This window comes from Leuciscus leuciscus (assembly GCF_965113295.1).
Source record: "Leuciscus leuciscus genome assembly, chromosome: 9".
Lineage (NCBI taxonomy): Eukaryota > Metazoa > Chordata > Actinopteri > Cypriniformes > Leuciscidae > Leuciscus > Leuciscus leuciscus.
The window spans coordinates 41,414,529-41,433,322 of NC_138733.1; the positions used below are offsets into that span (position 1 = coordinate 41,414,529).

Here is an 18,794-nt window from a genome sequence, read left to right on the forward strand (position 1 = left end):
GAAATTATTACTCATCCAGGTTTTTATTTCAGTAATACAGCCAAAAAAAAATCTGTGTCAGGGCGCTCATCTGGTTTTGAATGTATATAAATCTGTGTATCGTCGGCATACAAATGATAATGGAGGCCGAGCGATCTCAAGAGATAGCCAAGTGGTGATAGATATATGTTAAAAAGTAAAGGGCCCAGAACTGACCCCTGAGGATCACCAGTGAGAACAGAGCTAATCTCATACCCATTGATGACCTGGGAACGGTCAGCAAAATAGGATCTAAACCACTTTAAAACTGTCCCCGACACACCAGACACTCTCTCAAGGCGTGTAAGCAATAGACTGTGATCAACAGTGTCAAAAGCGGCTCTTAAGTCTAGAAGAATGAGAATAGATGTTGCACCAGAGTCAGAAGCCATCAACAAATCATTGGTGACTTTATCCAAGGCCGTCTCAGTACTGTGAAATTTACGGAAACCTGACTGAAGTGGTTCAAAAAGGTTATTAATCATGAGATGGTTACACAAATGAGAGGCAACAATACGCTCAAGTATTTTTGCCAGAAACGGAAGGTTTGAAATAGGACGATAATTATTAAAATCATATACATTCTCTTTTTTAGGTACTGGAGTTACCGCAGCAATCTTTAATGCTGCTGGAACATCCCCAGTCTGCAAAGAGTTCATAATACTGAGAACAGCCGGGCACAAGACATGTTTTAAATACGCATGTGGGAATAGGATCAAGCAAGCAAGTGGAAGATTTCATGCTAGATGCCTCCCTTTTAAGAGTCTCAGTCAGTATCAAGAGGGGAAAGTTGGTTAGAAAAGTACCAGTGAACCCAGGTGGATAGTGGAATGAAAGAGTAGAAACAGATGGGACAGAAATTTGTTTATGTACGTTATAAATTTTTGAATTGAAGAAATGAAGAAAAAAGTAACACAGCTGCTGAGAAACAGGCATGGTAGTAACAGCTTTAACTTGAAGCAGTCTATTTATAGTTTGAAACAAATGTCTTGGGTTTTCTTGACTGTTTTCAATAGTCTGAGAGAAATACGAAGATCTTTCAATCTCAATTAATGCTCTGTAGTCACTTAGAAGGTCCTTCCAGGCTAGATAATGAACATTCAAGCCAGTGAGACGCCATTTTCGCTCCATTTTCCGACAGGCAGCCTTCTTAGTGCGCAGATTGTCATTATACCATGGAGCAATGCGAGCAAAAGTAACCTTGCGTGACCTCAGGGGAGCAAAGGTATCCAGATTAACAGCAAGAGCATTATTCAGCTGTGAGACTTTCTCCTCCAAAGATGTGAAGTGCAGATCATTGAAAGTGAAAACAAGAGAATTTGAAAATACTGTCTGATCAATAGACTTCCACTTCCGAAATGTTACCGTTCGGATGGAAGCAACACAAGAACTGTCCTCCTGCAACATGCAAAAACATGTGACTGTGATCAGTGACACCTGAAATACTCCCTCATGAGTATAAGATGTCTAAAGGCATGTTGATAGAATGTAACTATCCCAGACTGCATACATGTTGGTCAATAGAACGCATTTGTTTGATGAAACCTGTTTGGAAACGATTTTGGAATTCTGATTGGTGCTGTTAGTAGTGCAGAAATGACAAACTTCACTTTTAAGGTAACTAAAGTTGGTCAGCTTATTTATATGGTAATGGTCATGACATCTCGTTAGATATAGTCTTACCTTAATTAGGTGTGTACAGATCTATGGGCACTAAATAGCACACTATTAGAAATAAGCAAGCATGGTGTGGCATCTAAAGGTATAAGTCAATTGCCTCTGTCTAATGACCAGGACCGACGAGTTTGTGATTATAAGATCCGTATATCCGGCTGGTGTGAGACTCGAAGTGTTGTAGGAACCCGAATGTGAGTGTGATTTCAATAAAGAGTTAAACAGAATAATCAAGTGTGTAGATAAATTATTATATAAATGGTCAATAACTAATTGGCATCCTTAACTAAATTCGAGGTTGTGATAAAATGGACTCAGATAAAAGTTTAATTGGAATTATATTACTTTGCCACACTGAAAAGACCGAACGCGCAGGACTGAAGGCCCCACATAGTTAAAGTACAAACATCTGTTACCGTAAGTTGAACACTGGGGTTTCACTACTTTCTGGGTCCTTCTTGTCTATTCTGCGGAAGGAGTACTGGGGAGCACACGAGTCAGTATCCAGGTCACAATCCCACTGGATTTGCACTGCCATTATTCCCCCCTGAGCACAGAAAACACTTAAAGATGTCAGTCAGTTCTACAGCAGTGCACCAACAAAACACATATTCATCAACAGAGTATTATAAGGGGATTAAAGCTTATTCATGATAAGATCAATGTCAAATAAACATAAAATTTGTTTCTGACATAGACTGCCATGGTCTGAAAATCCTCTCCAGCTTCTTCAAAAATATCTTTGATTCTGAAAATTGGGCAGTTAGGGTCAGTATTCCTGTTGAACACACAGTTTGCCAAGTAGGACCTGTTCATGTTTGGTAGGATATTCCTTCTGCAAGAAATAAAGAAATAAGCAACACTACATTAGCTACATAAAAAACAGTGCTGAAATATGTGTTTGAGATGAACATACTTGTTGAAGTTAAATTTGGTGAATTGAATATTATTCTTTATGAATATCGTGAAGTTTTCAGCATCTGCCAGGAGTGCTGGACTGAAATATCAAGGCAAAAAACATGAATATTATGAATAACTTTACTGCTAAAACTAAGAAATAAGTTTCAACGTTTATTTTTTTTTGTTTGAGATGGTGAGTGGTGGGAGTTTTACTTCGGAGGTTTGACTTTCTTCTCCACAGGACACCAGGCCAACACCTCACATGTCTTCACTGAGTCTGAGAAATCGACACATCTACCTGTCTGAACACCTAAAACAGAGGCATGTCTTAATAGTAGGTACTGCCTGGATTTCAAGTCACAAAAAGTAATATTTTGTATGCAGTGTACAGATTGAGCCATACCATTCCCTCGAGCATCTTTAAAGCCTTTGGTGCAGTTCATGTCAGATGTGCAAATGGTTTTCAGGGTTGGATACTAAATGAAATTAAAATGAATATCAAGTAATGTAATACAAAGAATTCATAAATGTAATACTAAGCCAAAGACGGGTAAATGTCAAATCAGTTGATTTAGTTTTAAAATAAATTAACAGCCAAATCTTTTATGGTCATTCAATAAGTTGAATGACATTGATATAATGTTATATATAATTCGGAATTTGTTTTGAGATGTAATTTTAGTTGTGTTTGTGCCTTTGTCTAAATGGAAGCTCAAAGAAGAGGAAAGATTACGAGAGAGCACACTTTCTTCATGTCTCACCTCTGCACATTTTGACAGTGTTTGGTTTGGTGTGAGGATCATGTTGGTCATCATGAAGAAAGAACTGTCCTCCTGCAACATGCAAAACATGTGAATGTGATCAATGACACCTGAAATAGTTACTCATGAGTATAAGATGTCTAAAGGCATGTTGATAGAATGTGACTATCCCAGACTGCATACATGTTGGCCAATAGAATGTTCAGCGAATCCAACAAAGAGCAGAAAGACATTTTATCCCATAAAACTCATCTTTGATCACCAAAATGACATATTTAAACGTAAATCCTGTGGGAAAGAAAAAAAATGTCTTCAAGCATTAAAATAGCTTGAATGTAACTCGACACCCTTACTTGATTTAGTATACTCGGATCTATGAATATGCTAATTGGTCCCGCCTCCACTCACTCACACCAGTGACGCAAGTTTACCAGTGACGCATATTTAAAGGGTAACTAAACCCCTGGTCAGAGCCTGACTCCACCCAGAGGGAACCACAACTTTCAATAAGAAAATTCAACTGCAGTAGCCACCATTCAACCTGAAGAGGGCAGCACTCATACGTTTTTACACCATATTTTGTAGAATTAAAACCCTTTAAACACAAATGTCAAAAAAATTACTTGAATCAATGAACAGCATTAATAAAGACCCAGTCTTACAGATCATTAACTAAAAAAAAGTTGGTTTAAGGTTTAGTTACCCTTTAAAGAGTGCGTTAGTAATGTGTGCCTATAGGCGGATCCATAGATATCCATATAAGGCTAGATGTCTTAAGGCGGAGTCTCGAAAGGCATCACCGGCGGGCGGCCATCTTGTCACAGGGAAGCTGTGAATTAAGGTGAGTGATCAGCACGCACACAAATCCTCTTATCTCGCTGAAATCTTGACGGATTTACAAACGGTTTGGTTTCTTACAAACGTTATTAACGTGGCTATAATTCTTTCATATGGAAGTCCATTGTTATAATTATGTATGCAGTGTCATAACTACATCTCTGACGTTTATAACAAACCAAACCGTTTGAAAATCGGTAGAAAATTGAGCAAGTTATGTTTTTTTAAAAGTACATGCATCATGTTATGAGTGAGCGAGCTCCCTGTGGCAAGATGGCCGCCGTGTGCAGACGTCGACCTCCATTGGCCAGCAGCGCGGACGAGACATCTAGCCTTTATTATATGATATCTATGGGCGGGTCCACAACGCGCGTACACACACAGGTATGTGCAGCAGCACACAAATGTAGCAGGTAGGGTGGTTGAGATGGGAAGTGTACCTTTAAGGCCTGCTCATTGGCACTGATTATTTGGATCAGGTGGTGTAAGTGACGCGTCCCTTTAAATGTGTCGTGAGACATGAACAGAAAAACATAAATGCGGTGTGAGTTGAAGAATGAGCCTCTTGGTGTATTGGCTGTGTAAACGGGAGAACCTTGGTCTGGTGTCTGCATGTATGGTGACCAGTAAATGGTAGCAGCAGTTACGGGTCTATAGAAACTTGCTCACATAATAGCGAGTAGTGATTCTATACGGGTTTGCAGAAACAAGCAACACTGGGAAGAGTGCACAGCAATTAGTCATCCACACTGTTTAACTTTATTGTTACGGGGCATATAGCTCTAATTCATCTAGGCTGGTGTCAAAAAAAAAAAAATTAGGATTGCCTTCGTCTGTCACTAGCCACTGTTTTTCCTGGGTTTAATCATTCTGTTTTACTTTTTATTTCTTTGGATGTTTGTGTGTGTGTCTTGGGGATCTGCTACCATTGTTCTGTGATGACCTGGACCTAGGATGGAGTCTTGCTAGTGGTAGCTTGTTAATCTAAATGTTTGGTTCATTTTGTTTGTTTTGTTTGTTTTGTTTTTGTTTCTCTGTTTGGCAATCATCATATTCCAATATTCGGCCTATGGGCATTGTGCAATATCTCCTTTGGGGACAGTGTCTATTTTGCAATGTTCACTAGTGTGAAGTGTGAAATGCTGTGTTAGTGTATGCACGGCCAATTTGGTTTGAAGTGTCTCTTGCAGTGTTGGAGTGTGTGTATGTGAACCGTATCTATTTATTCGACTTTATTCACTGTAGACTTGATATTGTTAGACTTTATATCCTGTACCTCATTTACTATGAGACTTTTATTCACTGTGATTTATTTATTGTAGAATTGTTCACTGTTACCTACGGGGCAACATTTGTTGATTGCCAATCAGTATATTGTCTAGTGTTTAATACAATTATATTTGATTACATCAGTCCCATTTCTGTGCCTTCATTGGATACAACCTGCCTAAATCGCGTCGCGTCTGAATGCGTTGTTGTTTTTGGAGCTCTATCGATTTGATTTATAATTCTTGATTTTTCTCTTTAAACTCACTTACAACTAACATTTTCTACGTTTCCTCACTGAGAAGCACTACTGCTCAAACCTCATAGTTACAACGCGGACTGTTGAGCAGACGTGTCTCAAGCCTTAGTGATCCAACTCCGGATACTCTTATAGGTTACTCTAGTGCAGGGGTCTCCAACCTTTTTTCATTTGAGAGCTACTTTTTAAAAATGAAAGTGGCCGAGAGCTACTTGTAATACAATACTTAAATATCTTAAATAATGTCTCATAACTCTCATATGAACTACTATCCAAACTGTTTTAGACCTAAAATAGTTTTTGTAGGCCTATATATGTCACCCTTAAATATCAGAGAAAAGAACAGAATCAGAGATTTGAAAAAAAAATATAGAGAATTGTACTTTGCATATTATTCTGTAAAAACACATAACTATTGTTGATTTTATAGTTGCATGATAACTAGAGATGAAATGGCATGAACATTTCATTTCATGATTATAGTGACCAAAATGATCACGGTTATCACAGAATCCTGTTCAAAAAGTAATACTACACAATAAAATCAATTCACCAAGTTTTATGTCTAAAACCAGCAAATAACAAATACAATTTGCATCAATATGCACTTTTTGTTTACATAAACATTAAAATAATAACATAAAAAATTATGGCCAGATTTTAAAGGAGTGTCTTGCAACGTTATCTACTAACATGTACAAGTTCAAATAAAGTTTTGACAAAAAAGTTTTTATAAAAAGATAAACCTCGCATATTTCAGCCTTTAAATCATTTTTATAAAAAGAATGAGTCAAAAAAGATAAATTACTGACATTTACAATGCACATTAGCTTATCTTTTAATAGTAAAATTTGGTCCGATTTTCCCGTGGCGTCTGTCGTTGCTATGCAACATGCACTGCGCTCTCCACAACGACAGATAAGTTTTAATAGCTAATGGATTTCCAGCACCGAGAAACGCTTGCTCTGCTTCAAGATTTTTTTACGGAGAAGAAAAAAACACCCGTAGTGTTTGGGTGCACCCCCATCCTTCATGTTGACTCGCTGCGCCTGGAAAAAATGAGCGCGTCGCTTCAATTATTTGAATTAACGAACTTGAGCGCGCAAAAGACGCAATATGTGAACGGCCCTTGGGGAGCTACCTCCAATCAGGACACGAGCTACTGGTAGCTCGCGAGCGACGTGTTGGAGACCCCTGCTCTAGTGGATCACGGCTGAACGCGTCTTCTCCACACTCATTTACAAACAAACATTTTTTCGCCTATCGTGCGTCTACTCTACACCCTTACCACTAAAAAGACGGATTATATCCAAGACTTCAGTCATAAATTAGTATTAATATTGATAGCATCACTGGTAGCTTCGTTGCTAACTCACTGTCCATCTGTTAAAATGGCGAATATATCAGATGTAAGTAGTCTACCTTTTGGTGCAGGTGAGGACACATTTGAGCTGCACGCACTGCAGTCTGAGCTGGAAGCTGTTGAGAAACAGATCCACGACCTTTTATTGAGACAGGCCGAGCTGAGAGACCGGTGTTTGGCTCTTGAAACATCACGCGCCGATGCACACAAATCAGTGAGTAACGTTACTAACCCGCTGACTCCGACCTCGTCTACTCCGTGCGTTCCTCAGCATCGGTCGCGATCAGCCATGGTCTCGTTCACTCCGGCTCCAACACGCCACCACGAAGCCTGGGTGGTTCCGCAGCGGAAGACGCGAGTCAGGTTTAGACCAAGACTCTCTCCGACCCTCCCGGTTTTCGAGTTATCCACACAAAACCGCTTCTCCCCTCTTCGCGAAACAGAACGCGATGCTGTGATCATCGGCGATTCCATCGTTCGGCACGTACACGCTACGTTAGGTAAAAGTAAGGTGCACAGTCACTGCTTTCCTGGTGCTCGTGTTTCTGAAATCGCTGCTCGCGTTCCCGAGATCCTGAACGGTGACGAGCGCGTCGGAACTGTGGTCCAGCACGCGGGAGTGAACGACATCAGGCTGCGCCAGACGGAGATTCTGAAGAAAGACTTCAGGAATCTGATCGATACGGTACGCAGCACATCGCCTGAAACAACGATCATTGTGTCAGGACCGCTTCCCACGTACCGACTAGGGCATGAAAAGTTCAGCAGATTATTTGTGCTAAATGAATGGTTAATGTCATGGTGCAATGAGCAGAAACTGCTCTTTGTAAATAATTGGAATCTGTTTTGGGAGCGTCCTAGGCTTTTCCGTGCTGATGGCTTACACCCAAGCAGATTCGGAGCGGATCTTCTGTCGGATAACATCTCCAAAATGTTAAATACCCTTTGACTAGTAACCAAAAGTCCAAATCATAGTCTCTGCTGCACCAACTTAACTGATATAAATACTAGTGTAGAACATTGCATAGAAACCGTGTCTATTCCTCGTTTAGTGGGATCAAATAATAAATCTACTGCAGGATCTAGGAAAAATCTAATTGTTATTAAAACAGAAAATGTTGCTATTAGTAAACAAAAACAATTTCTAAAGCTAGGTCTTCTAAACATTAGATCACTCACACCTAAGGCAGTTATTGTAAATTAAATACTCACAGATAATAGCTTCGATGTACTTTGCCTTACTGAAACCTGGCTTAAACCAAATGATTATTTCGGTCTAAATGAGTCTACTCCATCTGGATACTGTTATAAGCATGAGCCCCGTCTGATTGGCCGTGGCGGCGGTGTTGCAACAATCTATAGAGATATTCTCCATGTTACTCAGAAAACGGGTTATACGTTTATTTCGTTTGAAGTACTTGTACTAAATGTTACGCTCTTAGATGTTAGAAAAACATCCCTATTATCTCTAGCCTTGGCTACCGTATATAGACCGCCAGGGCCGTACGCTGATTTCCTAAAAGAGTTTGCAGATTTTCTCTCAGACCTATTAGTCAATGTCGATAAAGCATTAATTGTTGGAGATTTTAACATACACGTAGATAATCCAAATGATGTGTTAGGGGCTGCGTTTACAGATTTATTAAATTCATTTGGGGTCAAGCAAAACGTCACCGGACCAACTCATCGTCTTAATCATACACTCGATTTAATTAAATCACATTTAATTAAATTCAATGAAATTATAATTATATCACATGGTACCGATCCAACCGATATAGATATCATTCCACAAAGTGATGATGTCACTGATCACTACATGGTAACTTGCATATTACGTACTGCTGTAATATGTCATGCGGCGCCGCGTTATCAACCAGGCAGAACAATCCTCCCATCCACCATAGATAATTTCTCAAATTGCTTATCTAATCTGTCTCAGCTGCTGCCTGAACCCAAACAAACAGATGAACTAGAAGAACTAACTAGCACTATGAGCACCATTCTCTCTAGAACATTGGATGTGGTTGCACCTATTAAATTAAAAAAGGTCAGAGAGAAAATTAAAGCACCATGGTACAACAATACTACGCATGTTTTAAAGAGAGAAACCCGTATTTTAGAGCGTAAATGGAAACAAACTAATTTAGAGGTCTCTAGAATTGCGTGGAAAGACAGTATGTCACGTTATAAAAAGGCCCTAAAAGCGTCCAGGGCTGAGCACCTCCGCAAACTAATAGAAAACAACCAAAACAATCCAAGGTTTTTATTTAACACCGTGGCTAGACTAACAAATAAACAGACGTCACCCGAACAAAATATCCCGTTACAGTTCAGTAGTAATGATTTCATGAACTTCTTCACTGAGAAAATAGAAAGCATCAGAACCACAATTGTAAACGTTCAATCTTCAATTGCGCCTTATAATTCAGCTTCAATTATCACCCCGCAAGAACAATTACAGTGCTTTACAACTATAGAACAAAAAGAGTTAAATAAACTTATCACTTCATCTAAAACAACAACATGTTTATTAGATCCTATACCAACTAAACTACTGAAAGAAGTGTTACCTGTAGTGGAAGATCCTCTCCTCAATATTATTAACTCGTCTTTATCTTTAGGTCATGTTCCAAGAACATTTAAACTGGCAGTTATAAAACCTCTAATTAAGAAACCACAATTAGATCATAATAACCTAGCAAATTATAGACCCATTTCAAATCTTCCATTTATGTCTAAAATATTAGAAAAAGTGGTGTCCGCTCAACTGGGCTCTTTTTCAGTCAGTCTCAAAGTTTCAGTCTGGATTCAGACCGCATCATAGCACTGAAACTGCGCTCGTTAAAATCACAAATGATTTACTTTTAGCTTCTGACCAAGGCTGTATCTCAATACTAGTTTTACTTGATCTTAGTGCTGCGTTTGATACTATAGATCACACAATATTCTTAGATTGACTACAAAATTATACTGGTGTTCAAGGACAAGCACTAAGCTGGTTCAAATCATACCTATCTGACCGCTACCATTTTGTCTATTTAAATGGAGAAAAATCGATCATAACTCCAGTAAACTATGGAGTGCCGCAGGGATCTGTGTTAGGCCCTCTGTTATTCTCAATATATATGATGCCACTTGGAAATATTATAAGGAAACATGGAATTAGTTTCCATTGTTATGCTGATGACAAATATATATTTCATCACGGCCGGATGAAAACGCTAAATTTTCCAAATTGACAGAGTGTGTTAAAGATATAAAAGATTGGATGACGCGTAATTTTCTTTTATTAAAGGTTATAGGTTACCTATAAAGTTCCGTATTAATTACAAAGTATTGCTACTGACTTATAAAGCCCTAAACGGCTTAGCTCCAGTCTATTTAACGGATCTTCTATCACCCTATAATCCATCGCGCTCTTTAAGATCACTAAATTCAAGGCTTTTGGTCATACCTAGGATATCCAGAACCACTAAAGGAGGAAGAGCATTTTCACATTTGGCTCCAAAACTTTGGAATAGTCTTCCTGATACTGTTCGTTGCTCAGACTCGCTCTCCCAGTTTAAAACTAGATTAAAGTCGCATCTCTTCAGCCAGGCATTCATATAATATTTTTAATCTTACAGTTCAAAATACAATCCGGTCTCTAGCTCATAAATGCCAGAGGAGAACTGGCTCCCGACTGAGCCTGGGTTCTCCCAAGGTTTTTTTTTTTTTTTCTCCATTAGGTCACCTGATGGAGTTTTAGGACACCATTAGGTCACTTGATGGAGTTTTTCGGTTCCTTGCCACTGTTGCCTTTGGCTTGCTCAGTTGGGGATATTTTGAATTTATATAATCAATAAATTCCACTTGAAACAAACCTTGTTGTATTATTTTAATTTAATACTGTGAAGCTGCTTTGATACAATCTGTATTGTGAAAAGCGCTATACAAATATACTTGACTTGACTTGACTTAAATAGTTTAAAGGGGAGCGCTGTTTGGGTTTTCTAGCTTAGATATCCAAATTGTGTGTGGAGCGCCCCCTAGGGGTCACACAAACATGCCAAATATAAAAAATAAAAGGATTACAATGTAAAAGATTAATATTGTGTACGTAAAGATATAGTGGAATCCGGCTTGTTCCATATGGTCTGCTTGTGCGCTTTTACCTCGTGCACGAGCAGATCCGTTTGCGCTCTGGAGACGCATTCAGTCTTTCCGCTTGCAAATTCCGTCAAGTAAATAGCGAATCTGCCACTTCGGAACGTAATCTGGTCTCGGCCGGAGAGTGACATTACAGTCACTAGGTCCGAAACAGATGCAATCATTGTTCACCGAAAACGCGTGTAAGTCTCCAATGCGCTTCACAGAGGCCGAGAGCAAGAAGCAAGGCTGTCTTCAGGGAAAGCTCCTTAACCGCAATCGAAGCTAAGGACTCGAACGGTGGTAGAGATAGAGCCCTCAAAACTAGAGCTAGATCCCACGGCGGCACGGAGGGAGAGGGGCAACAGTCTCCTCGACGGGGGGCATGCGCACATACCCGTGGGCTTCCACCCCGTCCACGTGCGCGCACATGGCCTGCGTGGCAGAGTGGGTGCGTGCCGATTGGGGTGCAGCCCACGACTTCACCACGTGTTCGTGCATGTCTGGAAAGAACAGGGTTCTTCCAAACGGCAACCTCCCCGTCTCTCTCTTGAAACCAACATGGAAGTGAGTTAAACTGCAATTCATTGACCGGCCACTTCGACTGCAGAAGTGAGTCAAATCTGTATCTCCCCCATGTTAAAATGACCAACTTTACAGCAGAAAAAAACATCTTTACAGCCTGGTTCTCTATGTGGCTTTGGTCTATTCAGCTAATTTTGCCCTTCATAACAACTGTGAGGAGGGTGAATTTTTTTATAACTCATCCGTTTAGTTGATTAATATTTAAAGTTCTGCATAATTAAGGGTGTGGCCACTTGAGTGACAGGTGGATTGCCGCTGATATCACTACTAGCCGTTTGTCTGCTGTTACTAACCGTCACTTCACCTCAGCAAATGTTAGCTGCTAAACTTGCCACCTCTGCAGTGTTTTGTGATTTTTTTCGGGATTATTTCATACAATTTAATACACCCATTACTTTGCCCACGGCTTAGGATTCTGTCGTTGTCGTCGAGTATCGTTCGAGAGAACAACCAGCGCTGTATTTCAGTTGTTTTCCTCTGTGAACATGCATTAATGGATGTCTGACAATTTTGTTGCTTTTTGGAGTTTTCAGATTTAAAAACGTCAATAAAGGCTCGTTTGTTCTGCTCTCACGGAACAGATAGATTATAATATGTTTATGTACCATCAGATGAAATCCTGCAGGTGTCGGCGCTTTCTCCGTCCATGCAATAAATGCACATCCTTGAATGAGCGCGGATTTTCTAGCGCATTTACTTGAACTTCATAGGCAATATATCTATGGTTTAACACATTTGAGAGGCGGCAAAAATCAGAATTTAAAATGGACCGAATAAGCTCTCTACGAACTTGACGAGCAATGCCGCGCTGACGGACCATAGACTGTAAAAAAAGAGTGACTGACATGTAAGCACATAAATCATACACTCTCAGAGTAATATTAAGTTACTGCATGCATAATACATTTTCAACTAGCAGAATAGTACAGAATCACGATACACAGTCTCACTTGTAGCCATGTCTTTTAACTATTATAATATTTCGAAGGGCAAAAATAGGAACTTTTAATTGGCTTTACATCATCAAGTGGCTCGACTGGAGGAACCACGAGTCCAGCTTACTTTTCACAGGCTCGTCCGGTGCGAAGTTCGCGACGGCGTGGTGGGGGGGCGAGAGCTATCGTCCGCGAAGTTTACAGCGTCAAACTCGTCTTTGGGCAGGGGAGGGCCCACCAGCGGCTCGCTGGCGGCAGTGGGCCTCATCCCCGCTGTTGCCCGAGCCACTTCTCTTCTGGCTCTGAGGGCGCGCACTGGCAGCTCGGCGCAGTGGGCGCACGTGTCATCCGTGAGTGACGCCTCGGCGTGGGCGAGGCCCAGGCAGGTGACACAGAACTGGTGAAGGTCGGGTGGGTCAATGGGACCCGCACAAATCTGGCATGTAGCAGCCATCGGATGCGGAGAGGAAAAACAGGGGTCAGTAGTCCTCTATTGCAACTTCCACAATGACTTAGATAAGACTTCTAGCGTGAAGAAAGAGATTCTGACGTAATTTTCCTTTTAGACCATAGGCTGGCACACAGACCAGTTTTTTAAACTAGAAAAAGTGGATTCGGACACGCTCTAAGTGCAATTGCGCCCTGAGCTTTAGACCATGCGCTTAGATTGTTAAAATAGGGCCCCAAAAGTGAAATAATAAGCTTCAGGCTGAAGGAAATGCATATTAACATGTGTACAGAAGACGGCGCCGCTCAAACAAACCTTTCGGCTGCTGTTATTCTGGATAATGGAAGAATAGGATGCAGGAGAAAAAAGTTTAACACTTTACCAATAAAAACAAAAAAGTCTATAGTCATTTTTGCTTATGGTTTAACTGAATCATCGAAGGTAAGAAGCAAGTACATTTGTCAATAAAGTGAGATTAAATGCATTAAAAAATGATGTTTTATTTAACATATTTAGTTAATGGAGGTTTACATAGTATTACATGATTCTGCATTTCACTGATTTTGAGGAATATTTGATTTTTTTTTTTTTGTGCAAGTGAGACATTTAGTCTAGAATTACAATAACCATCATGTTCACACACACACACAACGCCTCTGCACTTTGATTTGTCTCAACATGGGGACAGGAGAGCTGTCAGTCAATAAATGGGAAAACAAAGTAAACTTGTGTTACTTATTTGAAAAAGTAACTCAGCTATTTTGTTGTAAATAATACGTTACTTCACTAGTTACTTGAAAAAAATCAAAAATCTGATTATGTAACTCAAGTTACTTGTAATGAGTTACCCCCAACACTGCCTGACAATACATACAAGAACCAATAAAGTTTGTGTACACCTTCACTTCATCCTAATATGGCAATTGAAGTCACTGTTTTTATGCCTGTAAATAAAAAATATTGTATGCATTGTTTGTAATTCTAACAAACTCTTAAAACTAATTTGTTAAAAATCGCTCATCCTGTTAAAAACCACACATCCTCTAAAAACCACACATCCTGTGTTATTTCTTAACACATCAGGCGCGCTGGAAGCTGTTTCATGCGAGGGGGGCTGGGGGCTGGGTTGGAAAATATGTGACGTCATTATGTTGTGGCTGACAACAAGACATACAATTTCTCTGTACTGTATATGTGTTGTAGCCATTAAACTCAACTTAGTACTCAACTACTCATTTATGTTTAAATATTATAGGCTAATGTTATTTTTTAATTTAATCAGTGTTGATTATGAAAGTGAGCATATGCATCATGAGAAAGAAAAAGATACATCATGAGATGCGAAATATGACTGGAGAAATGAAGTGGGTAAGACATGATTTTGAACACTTCATTGAGTTTTGTTTTGTAGAAAGACAATTTTTAAAAGATTTTTGTTTTGTATAAATTGTATCTTAATTTTGATCCATGTTTTATCAAGCAGTTGCCTGTATTTAATAAATAAGAAGCAAATAGGCCTATATAGCAGACAATGTAATAAGACGCCGGCACAATCACTTGCATTGCACGTGAACTGGAGGGCACCGAAACTCAGCTTGTGCATCACAGATTTGAGAAGTATAGGCTATCTATTAAAGAAAGCGTGAAATGTCTACTTTTAAACGAAACTATTCAAAACGAAAAGAAATAGGCTACTCTCTGATGTAATCCATATGAAATGTGCATTTCACATGTATTTCTCTCTGGCGTTCATGCGAGTCCGCATCGCCAACTTCATCTTTGCAGCGACACAGAATTAACACCAGTTTATTAAAAAAACAATTAAATGTCTCCTTGCTATTTTTGACACATTCATACTTTTGCAGGTTTATTGTGGCAATCTTTATGCGTGCGGCCGTGCACTTGAGTGCGGCTATATTATGTAGGCTACACGCTCATTATCCTGTATATAGACTATTTAAGTAATAAAATTACTTCTGGCTTAAATGAACAACTACTAGTCGACTAGGAAAAAACTTTAGTCGGAGGCAGCCCTTATTCCACATATTTTCGAACCAGCAGGCCATTCTGGGTTGAGCGAGCGACCCTGAGCAGAATGTTCAGAAATGCGCTCGATCTCCGCTCACATGCTCTGATCGGAACAAAGCATGACAAATTCAAACTTTATTTCATTTTCTCCATAGCTTGAACACTCACTACATTAGGCATAATAGAGTTAGTTAACGCTGTCCATTTATTTATTTTAATTTCACGTTTTTAAAGTACAATATTATGTTAGTCCACAGCCCCCCACTTGGGGGTGCAGATGCTATGACGAGGGGGCTGCAGCCCCCGCAGCACCCCCCTTCCAGCGCTACTGCTAGCCTGTACCTCTCACCATATCAAAAGACTACCTGAGATGGGATGATGTAGTCAGCCACATCCCAGATCTGTTCACCGAGCTCGCTGGTGTTTGTTAGAGTGATGCCTTTCACTTTGGTTGTGACAGAGCTGAGGATGTTGTCAGTGGTCTGGTGTTCTCGACGCAGAATCACATAACTGTAACAGAATCACATACAAGTAAAAAAGTATAAGTAAACATTACTATTGTATGCTGAAGTTCTGTGAAATTAACTGTGTGAATGTCATTTGTTTACAAATCATTTAGATTAGATAAAGACTACACTATAAATTGATGACTCAATTGATGAATTTTCTAAGGTTGCAACTTACTTGAAAATCAAAGCAATCACTGACACCTGATACACGCGATACAATATTCCGATTCTACGGGATTTTACCACTAGTATTTGTGGTGTAGAGTATTCACAAAAAAGCTTCTTCAAAAACTTCATCATTGTGATTTAGGCTCTTTCATATAGTTGAGATTTCAATCCTCCCACGTTCTCTTCTCTTTCTGTTAGAGAAGAAGTGAAAGAGGTCTGAAGTTTGTAGGCGTGTATTAAAAAGACTGCAGAGACACACTGAGAGTGACGTGTTTTGAGCTCTACTGGACAGTTAAAATGCTTGAAATTTGCCTTTAGTGTACAGAACATGTCATAAAGAAACTATAGTCTTTTGCTTATGCCTTGAAGGTCTTTTTTTTTTTTTGTACAGTGTAAGAATCATTTATTCTACAGTAGTTTTAGGATAAAGATTAATGTGTATGTGATGGGGGGGTTCATTAATTAGTTATGCCACTAGTATTAGGGCACAAATTTAGTAGAAAACGTGACAGTTTATTTGACCATGTTGAAAAACACTTTTTTTTTTATCATCGCGATATATTACGTCACGAGAAGGAGTTTGCTCAGTGCAGAATAATTCAGTGGGAGCGGTCGTGATTCAGTGTGTTTTCAGTAGTTATTGTATTTCAATTTATCATCATCATGGTCAATTAATGTGAATTATAGCCTGTCAGGACATTGAATAAGAAAAAGGACGGTGCTATTATCTTTTGTGCCTGGGTGCATTTTGTGCAGGTAAGAGAGACGGGACTTCACTTCTGCATCTGCTTCAAAAAATGCGGTAGTGTGTAGCGTTCACTTTAGACCGGATGATTATAATCCCGGCGATATGATGGAGTTCAACATGGGATGCCGAAGCAAGAACCAAGAATCCGTGATGGTGCGGTTCCTCCTGTGCACACTGTCCCAGCTCCTTCATCGGGTCGCCTGGTCCGTTCGGCCCCCGGTGAAAACAAGGTCATGGATCAGTCAGGGATCACTTAGGGCCCTATTTTAATGATCTGAAACGCAAGTATCAAGCGCGAAACGCAAGTAACTTTGTGGGCGGGTCTTGGGCACTGTTGCTATTATACCGGCGGGATAAATTACTCTTGCACCCGACGCAAATCTAAAATGAGTTGGTCTGAAGTAGCTTCATTACTCATAGGTGTGGTTTGGGCATAACGTGAAATAAACCAATCAGAGCGACATCTCACATTCCCTTTAAGAGCAAGCGCACTTGTTCCATGGCGGCTTGCTATTATAACGGCGGATTTGCCAGACGCACGCCAGGAGCGCTTCACAGCCGAGGAGACCGACGTTCTCGTCAGGGCCGTAAAACACAGAGAAGTGACATTGGGGATGGAGAAACACACCCAAATTAGCTTCGGTTAAACAGGCGTATAATAATGTGGATAAATGTGTAAGCTAGATTTATGCCTATTTTTTCACATCTTCATGGAAACAACAATGATTTCCCTCGTGTGTTAATATTTTTCCTTGTAATAATTAGGGATGCACCGATGCATCGGCTGAACATCGGTAACGGCCGATATTTGCCTCGTTAACTGCCATCGGCCATCGGGAAATAAAAATGACATTCGCCGATGTCACATGGGCGTCAGTTTGGTTTGATATGCTGGGGACAGAGACGCATTCGGAAGTGCATTTTCAGAAGTGCTGGGTACAATGACGCATTTATTTATTTATTTTCTATGAGAAAACTCCTTTTCTCGAGAAAAGAACGACCATGGTGTGTAGCAGAAGAAGCGGCGGAGTATGCACGATCCGCGAGTGCTGAAGACGTTCTGCACGGCTTTGATGGGTGCGCAGGAGGACACAAATGGGCGGCGACTGCTTCTTCCAGTGGGGGGAGCTTTTCCCTCAGCGCCGTCAACAGATAGAGCGTTAACTGTACACACCGCCGCCGACTTGAGCTGCAAAGAAACTCTGGCCTCCCTGTCATGGACTCTTGTCAAAAAGTACGGGGAAGCTTGACCGCTCTGAATAGTGAGTGAGAGCGCGCGCGCGGTCGGGGCTCTCTCTCTCTCTCTCTCTCTCTCTCTCTCTTGCAGAAGAGCGCGTGCGCGCTTAAAATTTAATATTTTGGTATGAACATTCACCCGTGTTTTTTCCCTCATAAATGCGAACACGAAAAATAAAATGAATATTATAATGTTTTTTTTGTTGGGTCAGACAATGATTACCAAATTTCTCTCTCATATTGCTCTTCATAACAACTGAAAAAGAACTTATAAATAAGGTTATAACTGTCAACCAGAAAGTGACATTAAAGGGTTTTTTTTGTTTCATAAATTGGTCTGATTGAATTTGTGCTCATTCTAGGATAGTGTGATCAAGAGCCGAAAGACTTGTATGTTTCCGTGGCACAAAAGAAGGAATAAATAACAAAAAGAAAAAACATCGGCATCGGCATCGGCCATCGGCCAAGTTGTTATGTTAAACATCGGTATCGGTATCGGCCCAGAATTTCCCAATCGGTGCATCCCTAGTAATAATGTATGGTTTTCTAAAAATGAGAACTGCTGCGTCTATGTAGAGTAGAGAAGCAAAGTGTTTGCGTGTTGTGCACACGCTACATTGATTATGGCCAAACATGCGCCCTTTAAATAGGGAATAACATGCGCAACGCGCCACTGATTTTAGACTAGGTTTTTCCTGGTCAGTGGCGGAATTGATTTCTAAACCTGCAAAATGGCACCAGGGAACGTTTGCGCCGGAACACGCCTCCTCTTCACGCTGAACCGCCCCCGGGAGCGCAAATGCATTTCCTAGTTTACCGATGTGCGTCTGTGGAAAATGTGCCTTGTCTTAATTTAATTCATGAACATACCCATACATAAACTTTGAATGTAATGCATTTATGTGTTTGTTATTAGTCTGTAGCCTAA

The 18,794-nt window shown here is 40.2% G+C and overlaps 1 protein-coding gene across 2 annotated transcripts in view; it reads right to left on the bottom strand.

The window, feature by feature from the left end:
- LOC309505560 (P2X purinoceptor 4a-like) overlaps positions 1 to 16,174 on the bottom strand; it is a 42,210-nt gene extending 26,036 nt beyond the window's left edge. The window contains exons 1-8 of one of the 2 annotated variants that reach the window (XM_082178964.1): positions 15,890 to 16,174; positions 15,571 to 15,715; positions 3,354 to 3,425; positions 2,996 to 3,068; positions 2,806 to 2,902; positions 2,609 to 2,689; positions 2,386 to 2,527; positions 2,109 to 2,239 (exon numbers count right to left, since the gene is read on the bottom strand). In XM_082178964.1, the coding sequence (XP_082035090.1) occupies positions 2,109 to 2,239; positions 2,386 to 2,527; positions 2,609 to 2,689; positions 2,806 to 2,902; positions 2,996 to 3,068; positions 3,354 to 3,425; positions 15,571 to 15,715; positions 15,890 to 16,014 (866 nt within the window). In that variant the 5' untranslated portion in view covers positions 16,015 to 16,174. The remainder of the gene's footprint in view (positions 1 to 2,108; positions 2,240 to 2,385; positions 2,528 to 2,608; positions 2,690 to 2,805; positions 2,903 to 2,995; positions 3,069 to 3,353; positions 3,426 to 15,570; positions 15,716 to 15,889) is intronic. The other variant, XM_082178963.1, reaches the window with a different exon arrangement.
- Positions 16,175 to 18,794: the final 2,620 nt, after the last annotated feature.